Source organism: Chrysemys picta, chromosome 2, assembly GCF_011386835.1.
Source record: "Chrysemys picta bellii isolate R12L10 chromosome 2, ASM1138683v2, whole genome shotgun sequence".
In the NCBI taxonomy this organism is placed as follows: domain Eukaryota; kingdom Metazoa; phylum Chordata; order Testudines; family Emydidae; genus Chrysemys; species Chrysemys picta.
In genome coordinates this window covers 290,236,304-290,252,279 of record NC_088792.1, presented here as the reverse complement: position 1 = coordinate 290,252,279, position 15,976 = coordinate 290,236,304, and the positions used below count along the sequence as shown (strand labels likewise).

The window sequence follows — 15,976 nt, the reverse complement described above, 5'->3', positions numbered from 1 at the left end:
GCAGGGCCTGTGGCAAGCCGGACAAAGCCCCTGACCCCTGGCAGCACCCCCAGGGCTCTCCCCAGACGCTGCCTGCAGCAGGTCCCACAGGCAGGGGTCCCCCTCCCTGGGGCTGCCTTGGTCTCTGCAGCCTCTGACCTTGGCAGCGGAACGGAGCAGCTGGAGGAGGACGAGGAAACGGACAGCCAAGGATAGCACAGGGCCCTGCACCTGTTGGTATGCCAGGGCCCGCCTGTGGGGGCTGGGGGCGCGGGAAGCCGGCCTGCTGTCTGTCTGTCCCTATCCCCCCTACCCCCCGTGTGGCAGGGCAAGCCAGAGCTCCCGCCTCGCACAGACCGGGTGGGAAAGGGTTAAGGGCAGCCCTGCCCCCCACGGCATTCAGACATCCCTATGCCAGCACCCGCCAGGGGCCAGCAGAGGGGAACCCCCCCTCCAAGAAAGCCACGACCATGCCGCCCCCCCCCCGCACCACTCGCTCAGAACACAGCCGGCGCCAGCTCTCCGGCTGCAGACTCCCCACACCCGAATGAATGAATGCAGCCGCCCCCGCCGCCCGGCGCTGCTCCCCGTGGGGGGCAGGACCCAGCCCCATGCCCCCCCCGCCCCCGAGCATGCTGCTCCCTCCCCACCAGCGAGGGGTGGGTTGCTAACCTGGGGCAGGGCTGGGTTCCGGGGCCGGCCTGGACACTCCCCCTGCTGAGGCGGCCTCCACGTGCTGCTCCCGGGTCTCCTCTCTCCTGCGGTACGCCTGGCGCGAGCCCCCACCCTCCTCGCCGCCCGCCTGGCGTTTGGGGGGGCAGCTGACCAGGCCCGGCACCGTCTGCACCCGGGGGCCGGCAGCGGGGCGCCGCATGGGCACGGCCACGGGGCGGCGGACGCGCTGCAGGGAGGCGGGCACGATCTCGGGTGGCAGGTGCAGGTACTGGCGCAGGTGGCCGATGCCCTCGTTGGTCAGGTACCAGTAGCAGTGGCGCCAGGCGAAGGTCTCGCGCACCAGGCCCCGCGACCGGAGCGAGCCCATGGCCCGCAGCACCTGCAGGTTGGTGATGCCAGGCAGCTGCGGGTGGAAGCTCTGCGGCCGCTTGTCCTTCTTGGCCACCATGACGCCCTCGCGGAAGAGCAGCTCGTAGATGGCCTGCAGCCGCTCCAGCGGCATCAGCATCCCTGCCACCATGGCGGGCACGGCGCAGGGCACAGGCAGCACGCGGCCAGGAACAACCCTCTCCGCAGAGCAGCCGGAGCAGCGTGCCTCCCTCCAGGCCTGGCTCAGACGGAGCAGCCGGAGCAGCCGGGCCAGCGGCAGCAGCTCCACCCCTCCTCAGGCATGGGGGGGGGGGGTGCCCGCTCACTCCCTGGCTGTGACACACACGCGGATATGGGCGCTGCGGGGGGGGGGGCGCAGACTCAGCAGCCCCTCCCGGGCATCACACACCCTCCTGACCACGGGGAGGGGGAAGGAGAGAAAGCCGCCAGATTTGCCGGCTCTGCTCTGGCCAGGAGTTTCATCATAGTTTCCCCTCCAGTTTCCCACAAGTGGGGCGGGGTGAGGGGAGCGTGGGGCTGGGGGAGAGGGCGGGCACCCGGCGCTTTGCTTTCCACTGCACACGACTCGTCAAAGGCGAACTGACCAGACGGGTCCAGCTGGGGGCCAGTGCCCCACGCGGCGAGGGGCAGAGCCTGGGCACAAGGGCACGGGGCCAGGGGGGCTGGATGGGAGACGCCAGGCTGCATTTCCACGCCCAGGGCAGCCTGCCCGACTCTGGTCCCTGCCCGGCCCCGCCCCCAGCAGGCACATCCCTGTCATTCCTGGCACCCTGCCGGGGAGGCCAGGCAAGGAGGGCGTTGGCCGGCTTTAACCACTTCCATGCCAGCCCATGTTTGGTGTGGGAGAGGAGCTGCTCTCTAGGGCTGACAAGCCAGGAAACAGCACCCGGGCTGGGGGGCCCAGACTGACCAAGCCCCCCAGCCGGTGCTCACAGCACCCCAATAGCCACACAGCCCCCTGGAGGAGTCAACACTGCACTGAGGGGAAACTGAGGCACTGGGCAGGGACAGGACCTGCCCAGCAGCACATCGCAGGCCAGAGCCAGGAACAGAACCCAGGAGTCCGGGTGCCCAGCCCCTGCTCTAGCTGCTAGGCTCCACTCCCTGCCTGCAGGGTTACACCGAGCGCTGCCCACGCCTGCAGCTGAGCACACACCCGGCCGCCCTGGAGCAAACGGGGCAAAGTGCCCCAAGCCCGGCTCAGCGCCCTGGGGAGACACCTCGCGAGCAGCCAGTGGGTCATCGGGGTGGTTACGTGGCCCAGCCCTCGAGCCAGCACCCAGGGCCTCCTGTCCCACAAGGCAAAGGCTCTGTACCCCCATCTCCCCTGCCCCCCCAGTCTATGTCTGGGGACACGGGAAGTGGCAGTCTCTGCGCAGAGCAGCCCGGACGCCCCTTTGTGGAGACCCCACTCACAGCACCAGACCCCCTCCCGCGGCAATGCTGGGCCAGACCCAACGCAACGCAGGGGGTGGGGAGGGAAGGTCAGCTGCCAGGGCCCCAGCCCTCTCGGGGCACCATACTAGGACCAGCCCCTGAGGGAGGGCACTGCCTCCCACCCCAGGCTCCAGCCCCACCAGCCGGGCAGCAGAGATACAGGCCTACACCAGTCCTGGCCGCACAGAGCAGAGGAGTCACCTGCCCCCCCAACCCAGTAACCCCCCCCCAGACATCTGTACACACCCACCCACCACCTGCCCCCCCAACCCAGTAACCCCCCCCAGACACCTGTACACACCCACCCCCCACCTACCCACATGTCACAGAGTGTGGGGGAGACAAGATGTGACGAAGTGGGACTGTTCTTAATGTTTCCTCTGAATACTGTGTGGGTGCCTCAGTTTCCCTTATGCATTTCTTAAGTCTCCCATGTGCATAAATGGCCGACACTCTGTATCCTGGCAACAAATGGCCGGGGCCCTTCCCCCCTTGCAAGGGGACAGCTAAAGGTGAACAAAGAGATCAGATGACCTCCTGGCCCGGGAAAGAGACAAAGGCCAGAGGAGGGGCTGGCGGGGGGGGGGGTGTTCAGTTTGGAACTGGCTGGGGACGGGGAGCGAGGGCAGACGTGGGTGTCTGGCTCGTGGGACCCCAGAATGGACCCGGCCGAGGGGTCCTGTTCGCCACTGTACCTACAGGCTCTGTTTTAGACCGTGTTCCTGTCATCTAATAACCACGCCCCGTTCCTCCGAAGGCGCCGGCTGTCCGGGAGATCCGGTGGGAGGACACTGGAGGAGGCCAAGGCAGCGCTGGAGCGGCTGAGCGCAGAGGTGGGCTCGCTGGGGGCGGGGGGGGGGGGGGGGAGCTGTACATCCGGGAACAGAGTGAGATCCCTGTGCACTCTGGGTAGGGACTCAGAACCAGGATGCCTGGGTTCTCTCCCAGCTCTGGGAGGAGAGGGCAGCTGGTGGGTTGGAGTTTGGGGCTGGTGGGTTGGAGCGGGGGGGGGCTGGGAGCCAGGACTCCTGCGTTCACTCCCCGGCTCTGGGAGGGGAGGGGGTCTGGTGGATTGGTGGCTGGCTAAGAGTCACGTCTGACTGCGGAGTTGGGGTGCGTGCAGGACCCTCTGGCTTCCCCAGGACCCCGCCTGGGCGGACTCGCTGTGGGAAGCGCACGGAGGGGCATATGCTGAATGCTCCCAGGAGAGACCCAGGAGGTGAAGCCGTGTGAGCTTCTTGCCCTGTAGATGGTCTGCTCCAAGGGAGAGGAGGCTCCCCAAAGTCCTGACTGGCTTTGTGGGGAGCAGTTCCAGAGCATCGCCCGGGAATGCTGTGACACAAGGCCCTGCACCCCCGGTTTCCTGCGATTCACCATGACTCTCAGCCAGCCAGTAAAACAGGAGGTTTATTTAGACGACAGGAACACAGTCCAAGACAGGTCTTGCAGGTAAAGACAACAGGACCCCCTCAGTTAGGTCCGTCTTGGGGTCCCAGGGACACCACAGCCCCATTGGGGGGTCAGAGCCCTGTCTGGACTCCCTCCATTACACCAGCTAGCCCCTGAACCTCTAACTCTCTCCAGCGTCTCTCACCCAGCCTCTCTCCGGCTCCTCCTCCAGCCTTTGTCCAGTTTCCCAGGCAGAGAGGTTACCTAGCCTCCAACCCCCTTCCCGGGCTCTCACGTTACATGCTCAGGTGTCTTCCCTCAAGGCCAGTCTCCCATCCCCCAATGCAGACCGTCCCAGCCAAACCCCCCACTCAGCATTCAAAGACCACATTAAGAACAGTCCCAGTTCGTCACATCACACAGACCCAATAAACCCCGTCCCAGACACCTATACACTCATCCCCCACCTACCCCCACAGACCCAGTAACCCCCCCCAGACACCTGTACACACCAATCCCCCACAGACCCAGTAACCCCTGACAGCTGTACATACTGTGACGAAGTGAGGATTTCCCCTTATGTTGTTTGTGAGTCTTACTGTTTTGCATGAATGCTGTGTGCCTCAGTTTCTCTGTGTATTGCACCAAAGTCTGGGTGGTGGGAATAAGCGTGTGAGACTTTTGTGGGGGTTGCTCCAGCTCCCTGCAGGGATGCTGTGGCCGCCCCCTCGTAACCTGAGACCCAGGAGGGGGATGTGACCAGGTGACTCTTGGCCTGGGAAGCGAGACAAAGGCCGGAGAAGGAGCAACGTGCAGGGCAGGGGCCAGGCAGCTGGAAGTGAGTCAGTCTCGGCTAGCTTGGGGCACAGCGGGAGGCAGAGCCCTGGCTCTGGGCTCCCCTCCCCCCCAAGATGGACTTGGCTGAAAGTCACTGATTTCTGTGGTGACAAGTTCTGCCCTATGCCATGTTCCTGTCGACTAATAAACCTTCTCTATTCCTGGCTGGCTGAGAGTCACGTCTGACTGCAAAGGGGGGGGTGCGTGCAGGACCCTTCCCCAGGACCCTGCCTGGGCAGACTCGCTGTGGGAAGCGCACGGAGGGGCATATGCTGAATTCTCCAAGGTCAGAGCCAGGAGGTGAAGCCATGTGAGCAGGTCTTGCAGGCACAGACAACAGGATCCCCCTCAGTTAGATCCATCTTGGGGTCCCAGGGCATCAGAGCCCCGTCTGCCTCCCAGCCATATCACCAGCCAGCTCCTCAAACTCTCCCTTCAGCGACCCCTCCCACAGCCTTTGTTCAGTTTCCCGGGCAAAGGTGTCACCTGGCCTCTAACCCCTTCCTGGGTTCTCATGTTACATGCTCAGGTATTCTCTGTAGGTCAGTCTCCCATCCCCCAATGCAGACCATCCTAGCCACACTCCCCTGTCAGCATTCACAGACCACAGTAAGAACAGTCCCAGTTCGTCACACTCACACCGGTTCCTGACCCAGCTGGAGCCATGAGAGGGGCTGAGAGCAGCCGGGTGTGCCAGGGACCCGTGTCCCCAACCAGCCCATCAGTGGATCTGAGACGGATGGAATTGGAGCGGAGATCGAAGGAGTCGGAGGCCCATGAGAGCCAGAGGCGGCACGAAGCAGAACAGCAGGAGAGACAGAGGCAGCATGAACTGGCGATGGCTGAGCTGAGAGGCAGAGGAACCCGCCCAGGGGTGAGTGGGGATGGACCGGACCCGGGGTGCCAATTCCGCCAGGAACCTCGACACTAAATTGCTGCCCCAGGTTCAGGAGGGGGAGATACAGATGCCTGTCGCGGCCTTTGGGAAGGCTGGCAATTGGAACCACGCTGGCCCTGGGGAAAGGCTCCGGTGTCTAGCTCCCTTGCTGGGTCCCAAGGCCATAGATGCTGTCAGCCAGATGGGCGGGGAGACAGACTGGCTCTCACTCCTGGCCCCCGCCTATATGTCTGCGTGGAGTCTCCTGGGCTCAGGCCCCTCAGACCCCCCGTGGGAGCGGAAGGTGGTGGTCAATGGGGAAACCTGCTTGGGATGGCGAGACCCTGGGACAAAGAGAACTGTTGTCAGGCCCCGGGTGGTGCAGCCGCAGATGCTGAGGGGCTGTGGGACCTGGGTGAAAGTCCCCGGGACGAAGCCCCTCGCCCTGCCTATGGCCCGGATCCCTGTGCAGACCCAGGAGGGGTCGGGCTGGCGGGTCGTTGGGGTTCTCCAGGATATCGGCTGTGGGGGGTGACGGTGTCTCTTTGGGACAGGATCCAGGCCCCGCTCCTGTAACGGCCGAGGATTTGAATTTGAATCCAGGGAACCAAATTGGCTGAGATTGAAGGGGTCAGTGAAAATGCAAATGACCTGGCTGGCCGGCTCCCTCCTGCCCTCACTGGGACAGCAGGGGCAGAGCTGAGCCCGGGGGGATCAGAGACCCCAGCTGAGTGCGGGGAACCACAGCCAGGGGGGACAGCTGCCAACCAGGGCTGCCTTGTCCAGAGGTGCAAATGGCCTGGGACAAGGGTAGAGCAGCCTTGGGACACCTGCCTGTCATGGAGGAGCCTTTTCAGAAGGTGGCCCTGGGCTTGGTGAGGGCCGGATGGGCGGGGAAGGCCTCCCCTGATGGAGAATCAGTGGTGGAGTATGTACTGACCTTCCGGGAATAGCTCGCTGAGCTCATGGGTCCGGCCTGGGAGAACCTAGCCAGGGCCCAAGGGAGGCGGAAAGTCTGGTACGACCGCTCAGCCTATGGCACCGGGTGAGGGGTCTCGTCCCGGTGAGGATGAGTAAGCTGCAAGCTGCCTGGGACGGGCCCTTCAAGGTCATCCAGCAGCTGAGTGAGAACAATGTGGTGGAACTGCCCAGCCGGGCTCACAGCCACCGAGGGAACCGGGTCAACATGATGGAGCCGAACTGCGACAGGGAGAGGCTGGAACTGGCTGTGTGGGGCCAGTGGGAGAAGGGGGAAGATCCCCTGGTGGGTCTCTTCCCTGAGACAGGAGCCAGCCCCTTGCTGGAATCAATTCCCCTCTCTGATCGGCTAACCCTGCCCAGCAGGCAGAGATCAGAGAGCCGCTGCATTGGTACCAACAGCTGTTTTCCAACCGGACTGGGCCTGGGCTCACTGACCGAGCTGTCCACGGGGTGGAGCCGGGAGCCGGCCCTCCCATCAGAAGTCCCCATTCAGGGTCACTGGGAACACAGCCCAGGCTCTGGAGGGAGAGGTCAGAGACATGCTGACTTTAGGGGTGTTCTTGCTGCCCTCCAGCTCCAGGCCTCTCCCGTGGTGCTAGTCCCCAGGAAAGATGGGTCGATCCGATTGTGTGTGGCCTCTCAGAAGCTCAATGCCATCACCATGTCTGGTGCCTGCCCATACCTAGGCCTGATGAGATCCTAGACAAGCTGGGGGGCGGACTCGGTACCCCACGACCAGAGATCTCACCAAGGGCGACTGGCAGGTGCCTTTGGATCCAGATGCCAGGTTGAAAGCTGCTTTTGTGACCCCTTTGGGGCTGTACAAGTCCCTGATCCTGCCTTTCAGCCTCACCTGACAGCACCAGGGGGATCAGCTACTGAGGGGGATGGAGAATTGGACCCTAGTGGACACTGATGATATTTGTGCCATTAGCCAGACCTGGGAGGACCATGTGTCCCAGGTGAAGAGGGGGCTGAGTCGTCTCCAGGATGCAGGGCTGACGGTAAAAGCTGGGACGTGCAAGGTGGGGATGGCAGAGGTGTTGTACCTGGGCCACAAGGTGTGGAACGGCTGCCTAAAGCCAGAGCCGGCCAAGGTGGGGACAATCAGAGACAGGCCTGCTCCCCAGACTAAGAAACAGGCCCAGGCCTTATTGGGATGCGAGGCACTACCAGAGGTTTGTGCCCCACTTCAGCTCTGTGTCAGCTCCCAGCACTGAGCTATACGAGAAGGGGAAGCCAGACAAGCTGGTCTGGACTGGGCAGTGCCAGAGGGCTCTCTGCGCTGAAGGAGGATCTGGCCAAGGGCCCGGTGCTGGGAAACCCAGACTTTGACAAGCTGTGACGTTAGGCGTGTAATATAATATCTCATTGGAAGGTGACAGGGCCAGAAAGAGTTAATTAACTCACAGATTGACCTGACCCATGGCCGAACTTTAGAGACTGGTTAGGAAGATCTGTAAATGAATAGAGCTTTGAAATGCAGCCGGCATTGTTACAGATAGAAGGGGAGGTGTTTGCTCAGGTCTTGTGATGTAAGCAAACAAGTCTGGTCTATTGCTATAGCTTTGATTCAAAGATCAAAAAAGGAATATTAACATGTAGGAAGACACTTGAGGGAAATAGTATTATTGTCTCTATGTCTCTTTGAAGGTTGTGATAACCTGTATCTGAACTGTGTAATGGATAAATTACCCTGTGCTAATTGCCAGGATGTTTGGGAGAAGGAGAATTAAGCCTATTGTTTTCTCAGGCCGAAAGGCTGCTGGAAATGTATAAGAACCCTGGGACACGATCCTGCTGCATCTCAGATCTGCTTTGGGTTTCAAGAGGGGGAAACCTTAAGCCACAAGGATTGAGATCCCCAGTCATTGACTGGAGTCACCCTGAATATGGACATAGAAATAGTCCAGAGGTTATAGTCCAAAAAGAACTTTTGGCAACTACAAGTTCACCTCCGTTATGTATCTGAACCTCAAGAATTGAATTCAAGTCTGTCTGTATATTGATCTTTCAACCAACTCTCTCTCTCTTTTCTTTTTTAATAAATGTTAGCTTAGTTAATAAGAATTGGCTATAAGCGTGTCTTTTGGGTAAATTATCAGAGGGGTAGCTGTGTTAGTCTGAATCTGTAAAAAGCAACAGAGGGTCCTGTGGCACCTTTGAGACTAACAGAAGTATCGGGAGCATAAGCTTTCGTGGGTAAGAACCGCACTTCTTCAGATGCAAGTAATGGAAATCTCCAGAGGCAGGTATATATCAGTGTGGAGATAACGAGGTTAGTTCAATCAGGGAGGGTGAGGTGCTCTGCTAGCAGTTGAGGTGTGAACACCAAGGGAGGAGAAACTGCTTCTGTAGTTGGATAGCCATTCACAGTCTTTGTTTAATCCTGATCTGATGGTGTCAAATTTGCAAATGAACTGGAGCTCAGCAGTTTCTCTTTGGAGTCTGGTCCTGAAGTTTTTTTTGCTGTAAGATGGCTACCTTTACATCTGCTATTGTGTGGCCAGGGAGTTGAAGTGTTCTCCTACAGGTTTTTGTATATTGCCATTCCTGATATCTGACTTGTGTCCATTTATCCTCTTGCATAGTGACTGTCCAGTTTGGCCAATGTACATAGCAGAGGGGCATTGCTGGCATATGATGGCATATATAACATTGGTGGACGTAACTAACCTCGTTATCTCCACACTGATTTATACCTGCCTCTGGAGATTTCCATTACTTGCATCTGAAGAAGTGAGGTTCTTACCCACGAAAGCTTATGCTCCCAGTACTTCTGTTAGTCTCAAAGGTGCCACAGGACCCTCTGTTTCTTTTGGGTAAGAGCTAAATTATCCTTTGACCTGGGGCTGGGACTTGGTCCTTTGGGATCAGGAGAACCTTTTCCCTTTTACTGGGGTATTGGTTTTCATAACCAGTCATCCCAATAAGGAGCAGTGCTGGTGGCGATACTGGGAAACTGGAGTGTCTAAGGAAATTGTTTGTGTGACTTGTGGTTAGCCTGGGGCTGTAACTCCCTGCTCTGAGCAATTTGTTCTGAGTTGATTGTCTCAGTTGTGTGCCACCAGAGACGGGATCGTTACACAAGCCCTTTATGGTGTTCACCGATGCCCCAGACACAGGGCTGGGTGCGGTGCCGAGGCAGGCCAATCCAAAGCGGGAGAAACACCCCATCATGTACCTGAGCAGGAAGCTGCTGCCCCGGGAGCAGAGCTATGCGGCCATGGAGAAGGAACGCCTGGCCCTGGGGTGGGCGCTTCAAAAGCTGCAGCTGGATCTATTTGGGTGGCGCTTCACGGTGTATCGGGACCACTCGCCCTGCCCTGGCTGCACCAGCTAAGAGGGGCCAATGCCGAGCTGGAGTCTGTCCTTCCAGGGTTATGAGATGGAGGTGGGTTAAGGGGGGTGCAAATGTTCTAGCTGATGGTTTGTCCCGGAGAGGGAGGCCTAAAGTGACCCCACTCACTTCGGTCTTGAAGAGGGGAGAGATGTGCCAAAGTGGGGATTTTCCCTTATGTTGCTTGTGAGTCTTACTGTTTTGCATGAATGCTGTGCGTGCCTCAGTTTCCCTGTGTATTGCACCAACGTCTGGGTGGTGGGAATAAGCGTGTGTGACTTTTGTGGGGGTTGCTCCAGCTCCCTGCAGGGATGCTGTGGCCGCCCCCTCGTAACCTGAGACCCAGGAGGGGGATGTGACTAGGTGACTCTTGGCCTGGGAAGTGAGACAAAGGCCGGAGAAGGAGCAACGGGCAGGGCAGGGGCCAGGCAGCTGGAAGTGAGTTGGTCTCGGCCGGCTTGGGGTGCAGCGGGAGGCAGAGCCCTGGCTCTAGGCTCCCCTCCCCGCAAGATGGACTTGGCTGAAAGTCACTGATTTCTGTGCTGACAAGTTCTGCCCTACGCCGTGTTCCTGTCGACTAATAAACCTTCCGTGTTACTGGCTGGCTGAGAGTCACGTCTGACTGCGAAGTGGGGGTGCAGGACCCTCTGGCTTCCCCAGGACCCCGCCTGGGCGGACTCGCTGTGGGAAGCGCACGGAGGGGCATATGCTGAATGCTCCCAGGAGAGACCCAGGAGGTGAAGCCGTGTGAGCTTTTTGCCCTGAAGACAGTCTGCTCCGAGGGAGAGGAGGCTCCCCAAAGTCCTGACTGGCTTCGTGGGGAGCAGTTCCAGAGCATCGCCCGGGGACCCTGTGACACACACCAATCCCCCCCACAGACCCAGTAACCCCCCCCCACACCTGTACACACCGATCCCCCCACCTACCCCCACAGACCCAGTAACCCCCCCACACACACCTGTACACACCGATCCCCCCACCTACCCCCACAGACCCAGTAACCCCCCCACACACACCTGTACACACCGATCCCCCCACCTACCCCCACAGACCCAGTAACCCCCCCCACACACCTGTACACACCGATCCCCCCACCTACCCCCACAGACCCAGTAACCCCCCCACACACCTGTACACACCGATCCCCCCACCTACCCCCACAGACCCAGTAACCCCCCCACACACCTGTACACACCGATCCCCCCACCTACCCCCACAGACCCAGTAACCCCCCCAGACATCTGTACACACCGATCCCACCACCTACCCCCACAGACCCAGTAACCCCCCCACACACCTGTACACACCGATCCGCCCACCTACCCCCACAGACCCAGTAACCCCCCCAGACACCTGTACACACCGATCCGCCCACCTACCCCCACAGACCCAGTAACCCCCCCAGACACCTGTACACACCGATCCGCCCACCTACCCCCACAGACCCAGTAACCCCCCCAGACTATGCAGGACCACACCCGGAAAGAAAAACTTCCGCCACCTCTTCTGTCCTTCAAACAAGCCCCGCCCTGGCCACGCTCCCCATAGACCAGGACACACCAACTCAAGGTGTCACCACGCGCAGCTAGAACAACCGACCTATCTCCATGGCTCTGATGATTAACCTCCCGACAACACACCTCTCAAGGCCCTACACAGCCTGTCACAAGGTGTGTGTACCTTATCGGAGTGCCCCAACAGCAGCTGTGTGGGTGAAGCCAGACAGTCACTAAGCTCTCCAATGAACTCGCACAGGAAATGATAACAAGCCACAAAACACCACAAAGCGACGGCCAGGTCTGACCTCTCGGTCCTTGTCCTCAACGGGACCCGCACACCGTCCAAAGAAACTCCCACCTCAGCTAGACACTGAAACCCCTGGCGTGAGTGCAGACGCTGCCTTTCCGGCTCATCACAGCCTGTGACCCGTGAACCCCCGTTTGGCCCGGCCACAGGGGGTTAACGGGCCCCGGCAACCCACGGTCCCTGACTGGGCTGCACTGTGTGGCGCTGCGAGTCCTTCCCCAGGCCGCAGAGAGCTCGGCAGACAGCCCCAGAGAAAGGAGCCGGGGCCCGGGCTGCCCACAGCAGAGCCCACTGGGGCACGGGGCTCCGGGAGCAGCCGCCCCCAGCTGGGCACATGCCTGCCCGGGGCGGCCATGGGGACGGAGCCAGGCGCTCCGCCCGCTCTGCTGCCCCCCGGGCACACAGCCACAAGCACCCGCGGGTCCCAGGCTCTGAGCCCAGCACCCTGCCAGCGCCACAGGGAGGACTGCAGCTAGCCAGGGACATTTACCGTCCCCAGAGCCTGTGAGCTGAACCTAGCCAAGGTCCTGCACATGCCTGGCTCGCCCCCATCCCCGAGGCACTGCCGGCCCCCCGAGCACCTGCCCCGGCCCCACAGCCAAGCCCCATTCGTCACAGCCTGGGGAAGCCAGACAGAGCCATGGTGCAGGGAGCTGGGCCCGGGGGAGGGGCAAAGCAGCTGCCTTTCGGGGGTCTCTGCTCACGCCGGGAGAACGGGGCTGGGTCCTGCACGCTAAGGAGCCCAGATGGGCTGGCTGCCAGTCCCATAGCACTGAGGCCCATGACACAACCCCCACCCCCCACCTCCACTGGAGCCAGGCCTGCCAGGGTCAATATTTGTTCCACCACCAACAGGCTTCACTCCTGGGCCTGTCTGTGCCAGAGGAGGGAACAGCAGGATGTGGGGGGGGAGGGAGCAGGTGGGAAATGGGGGAGGGGAAGAGCCGAGTGCAGGCCGGGAAGGGGGGGCAGACAGGAAGCTGAAGGGGGGAGTGGGGCTTGCATCGTCCAGGGTGTCACTGCAGGGGTGGTTCCTGCTGGCCCCAGGCAGGGCAGGGCTGGGGGCCAAAGCCCACAAGCTCCCCCATGCACTGGCAGCTCCAGCCTCCTGCCCTAGATTTTATGGGGCTCGGGGCTATGTGCCTGCAGTGCTGGCGACCGACAGCAGAGGGCAGCAGCGCCCTGAGACGCTGCACCTGGGAGCAGGTAACTGCTGCCTGACCCCTGGGGGCACAGGTGGGGTGGGGGGGCAACCCGGAGCCCAGGGGCTCCTGACACTGCAAACCGCCCCCCTTGGAAAAGGCTTTTCCACTGCACGAATGATAGACCCCCCCCCACGGACCCAGACAGATGGACCCCCCTACCCAGAACAGACAGATCCCCCAACAGACCCCCCCAGACCCCCCCGGCTGACAGACGGACCCCCCCCAACCCAACCCATCACTGACTCCCCCACATGCCCCAACAGACCCCCCCACCTCCCTAACAAGCAGACGGACTCCCACACACACCCCAATCGCTGACTCCCCCACCCCCCGACAGACCCCCCCAGACCCCCACTGCTGACAGACTCCCCCATGCCCCCCCAACAGGCAGATGGACCCCCCCCAACCCCACCCATCGCTGACTCCCCCACACACCCCGACAGACCCCCCCCAGACCCTCACTGCTGACAGACTCCCCCATGCCCCCCCAACAGGCAGATGGACCCCCCCCAACCCCACCCATTGCTGACTCCCCCACACGCCCCGACAGACCCCCCACACCTCCCCACCAAGCAGATGGACCCCCCACACCCCATCTCTGACTCCCACACACCCCGACAAACAGACCCCCCACATACCCGCAACACCCCCATCACTGACAGACTCCCCACCCAACAGACCCCCCCCCCCCAACACCCCGTATGCCATCCCGATGCGGACACCTGCCCCCCCCCCCCAACAGAAACTTCCTCCCCTAACACTGACGGGGGGACACACATCCCACGAGCCCCACACAGTCAGCCAGGAAATCTGAACCCTTCTCCCCACCCCATGGCCGAGCAGCCAGAGCCCCCCACAGCTGCTGTGCAGTTTGCTCAGACACTGGGGTGATGCAGGACACCCTAGAAGAGAGCACGAGGCCTGGGCGGTGCAGCCCCCACTCCCAGGTCCCAGCCAGACTTCGCCCCACGGCCCCCTCGCCAGGGCGGGTTTGGTGACACTTTTCCTAAGGCTCCCAGCCCCAGGGGACCCACAGCACCTACATGGCCTGTGCTACAAGGGATTGCCCCGGGCTCCCTCCCCACCACGGCTGGCCAGGGCACGGGACCGAGCTGGGATCCGAGCAGGAGCAGGGAGGCGATGTTACTGCTGGGACCCCGGCCCACCGGCCTGGGGACGAGGACGGGTCGTGGGTTACAGACCCTGCCTGGGAGCGACGGAGCCCAGGAGCTGAGCAAGGGGCGACGGCATCAGTCTGGAAGTGCCTGCGTGGGGCGCACGTTTAAGGGGCTCGCCCGGCTAGCGAGGGAAGGGCCAATGTGACCTGAGGCTGGGAGCTGGAGCCAGGCATAGGGTTACCATACATCCGGATTTTCCCGGACATGTCCGTCTTTTTGGGCCTCAAATCCCCGTCCAGGGGGAAATCCCAAAAAGCCGAACATGTCCGGGAAAATAGGGAAGGGCCGGCACCGCTGGGTGCTGGCCCGGGGGCTGGCCCGGAGGTGCAGGGCCGGGGGCTGGGCCAGGCCCGGGGGTGCAGGGCCGGGGGTGCAGGGCCGGGGGTGCAGGGCCGGGGGTGCTGGGGCCAGGCCAGGGGTGCTCGGTCGGGCGCTGGCCCGGGGCCGGTACCCCAGGAGCCGAGCCAGGCTGGAGACGCTGGGGCCGGGGCTGGCTGCCGGAGGGAGCCGCTCGGTCGGGGGGGGCCGGGCTGGGCCGCGCCTCCTCCCCCCACCCCCCTCAGCTTACCTGCTGCCTGCTTCAGGCTTCCCGCAAATCAAATGTTCGCGGGAAGCAGGGGAGGGGGCGGAGACTTTGGGGAAGGGGTGGAGTTGGAGCGGGGGGCATGGGCGGGGCCGGGGCCCCGTGGAGTATCCTCTTTTTGGACACTCAAAATATGGTAACCCTAGCCAGGCAGAGCCAGCTGGGACAACGGCTGCGTCTCTACCCACGAGGGACGGGTGCCCGTCGCCGCACAATCCCCAGCCATCCAAGGTGGGACGTTTCTCTACAGCCCGGGACAGGCAGGAGGCCAGCCGGGAAAGTTGCCATTGGCCCCGGGACCGGCAATCTGGCAATCGCCTCCTGCGCCCCCGACCCCGACTCTGCTCGGCCTTTCCCCCGCCTGTGCCCCCCCGCCCCGACTCCGCCTGGCCTTTCCCCCCCGCCTGCCACCCTAACCCGACTCCGCTCCGCCTCCGCTCCGCCTCTCCCCCGCTCCGACTCCCGCCCGGCCTTTCCCCCGCCTGCGCCGCCCTGACACTGCCCGGCCTTGCCCCACCTGTTGCCCCACGGCACCGTTGCTCGCTGTGCACCCGGGGGCCGCTGGCGCTCCCACCCCCTCTGGAGAACCACACTGCCCAGCCCCCCGCTCCCACCCACGCAGCAACAGCGTCCCTGGTGCCCTGCACTGACCGCTCACAGGCGAGCCAGGCCCTTCGGTCACCGGGGGACCCGGAGACCCCTAGGACCCAGCCCCAGGGAAGCCTGGCTCTGCCGCCCTCCGAACAGCCACCTCAGCTGCACCCACACCACACGCAAGCTAAGCAGGGTCGGCTCAGATCCCTCCTCGGATGGGAGACTGCTAAGGAATACTTAGGGGGTGCAGGGCACCCTCCCCCCCAGCAGCGCCGGCCCGACGCGGGGGTCACCGCGCCGCCCCTTCCCCCTGGCGGCGCCGGCCCGACGCGGGGGTCACCGCGCTGCTAGCGGTCCCATCTTTAGGACGACACGTGACACTCCTGGTTCCTATCCCCTTCCCCTGCCAGTAGAGCGCCGGGCAGGGTGCCGTGGTGCCCTCCAGCCCCGGGTAGAGGCACAGACACAGTGCTTAGGCGGCTCAGATGAAACTCCATCCCTGCATGGCACCTCAGCTCCCCCCATGGAGCCAGGGGGATCCGGCCACAAGCCCCCCAGAATCACAGGGAGGCTGGGTTTAGCCAATAGGGGAGAAACGGCTCATTAACCCTGCAAGCGCCAGAGACCCCTGGGAGGAAACTAACCAGGAAACAGCCACCCCTCTTCACCCACCAGGAGTCCTGCTCTGCCCCGCCCCCACCCCTG

The 15,976-nt window shown here is 62.3% G+C and overlaps 1 protein-coding gene and 1 long non-coding RNA gene across 18 annotated transcripts in view; one reads left to right on the top strand and one right to left on the bottom strand.

Moving 5' to 3' along the window:
• The window catches only part of PLEC (plectin), a 149,052-nt gene that overhangs the window by 83,363 nt on the left and 49,713 nt on the right, over positions 1 to 15,976 (bottom strand). For 4 of the 17 annotated variants that reach the window (XM_065582300.1, XM_065582302.1, XM_065582301.1 and 1 more), the window contains exon 1: positions 652 to 1,174. The exons of the other annotated variants lie outside the window; for them this stretch is intronic. In XM_065582300.1, the coding sequence (XP_065438372.1) occupies positions 652 to 1,174 (523 nt within the window). Of the gene's footprint in view, positions 1 to 651; positions 1,175 to 15,976 lie in introns of those variants that run through there. 17 annotated transcript variants of the gene reach the window in all.
• On the top strand, positions 1,431 to 8,745 carry LOC122174774 (uncharacterized). Its single transcript, XR_010598044.1, has 3 exons — positions 1,431 to 3,314; positions 5,364 to 5,581; positions 7,140 to 8,745. It is a non-coding gene; the product is annotated as an uncharacterized LOC122174774 (long non-coding RNA).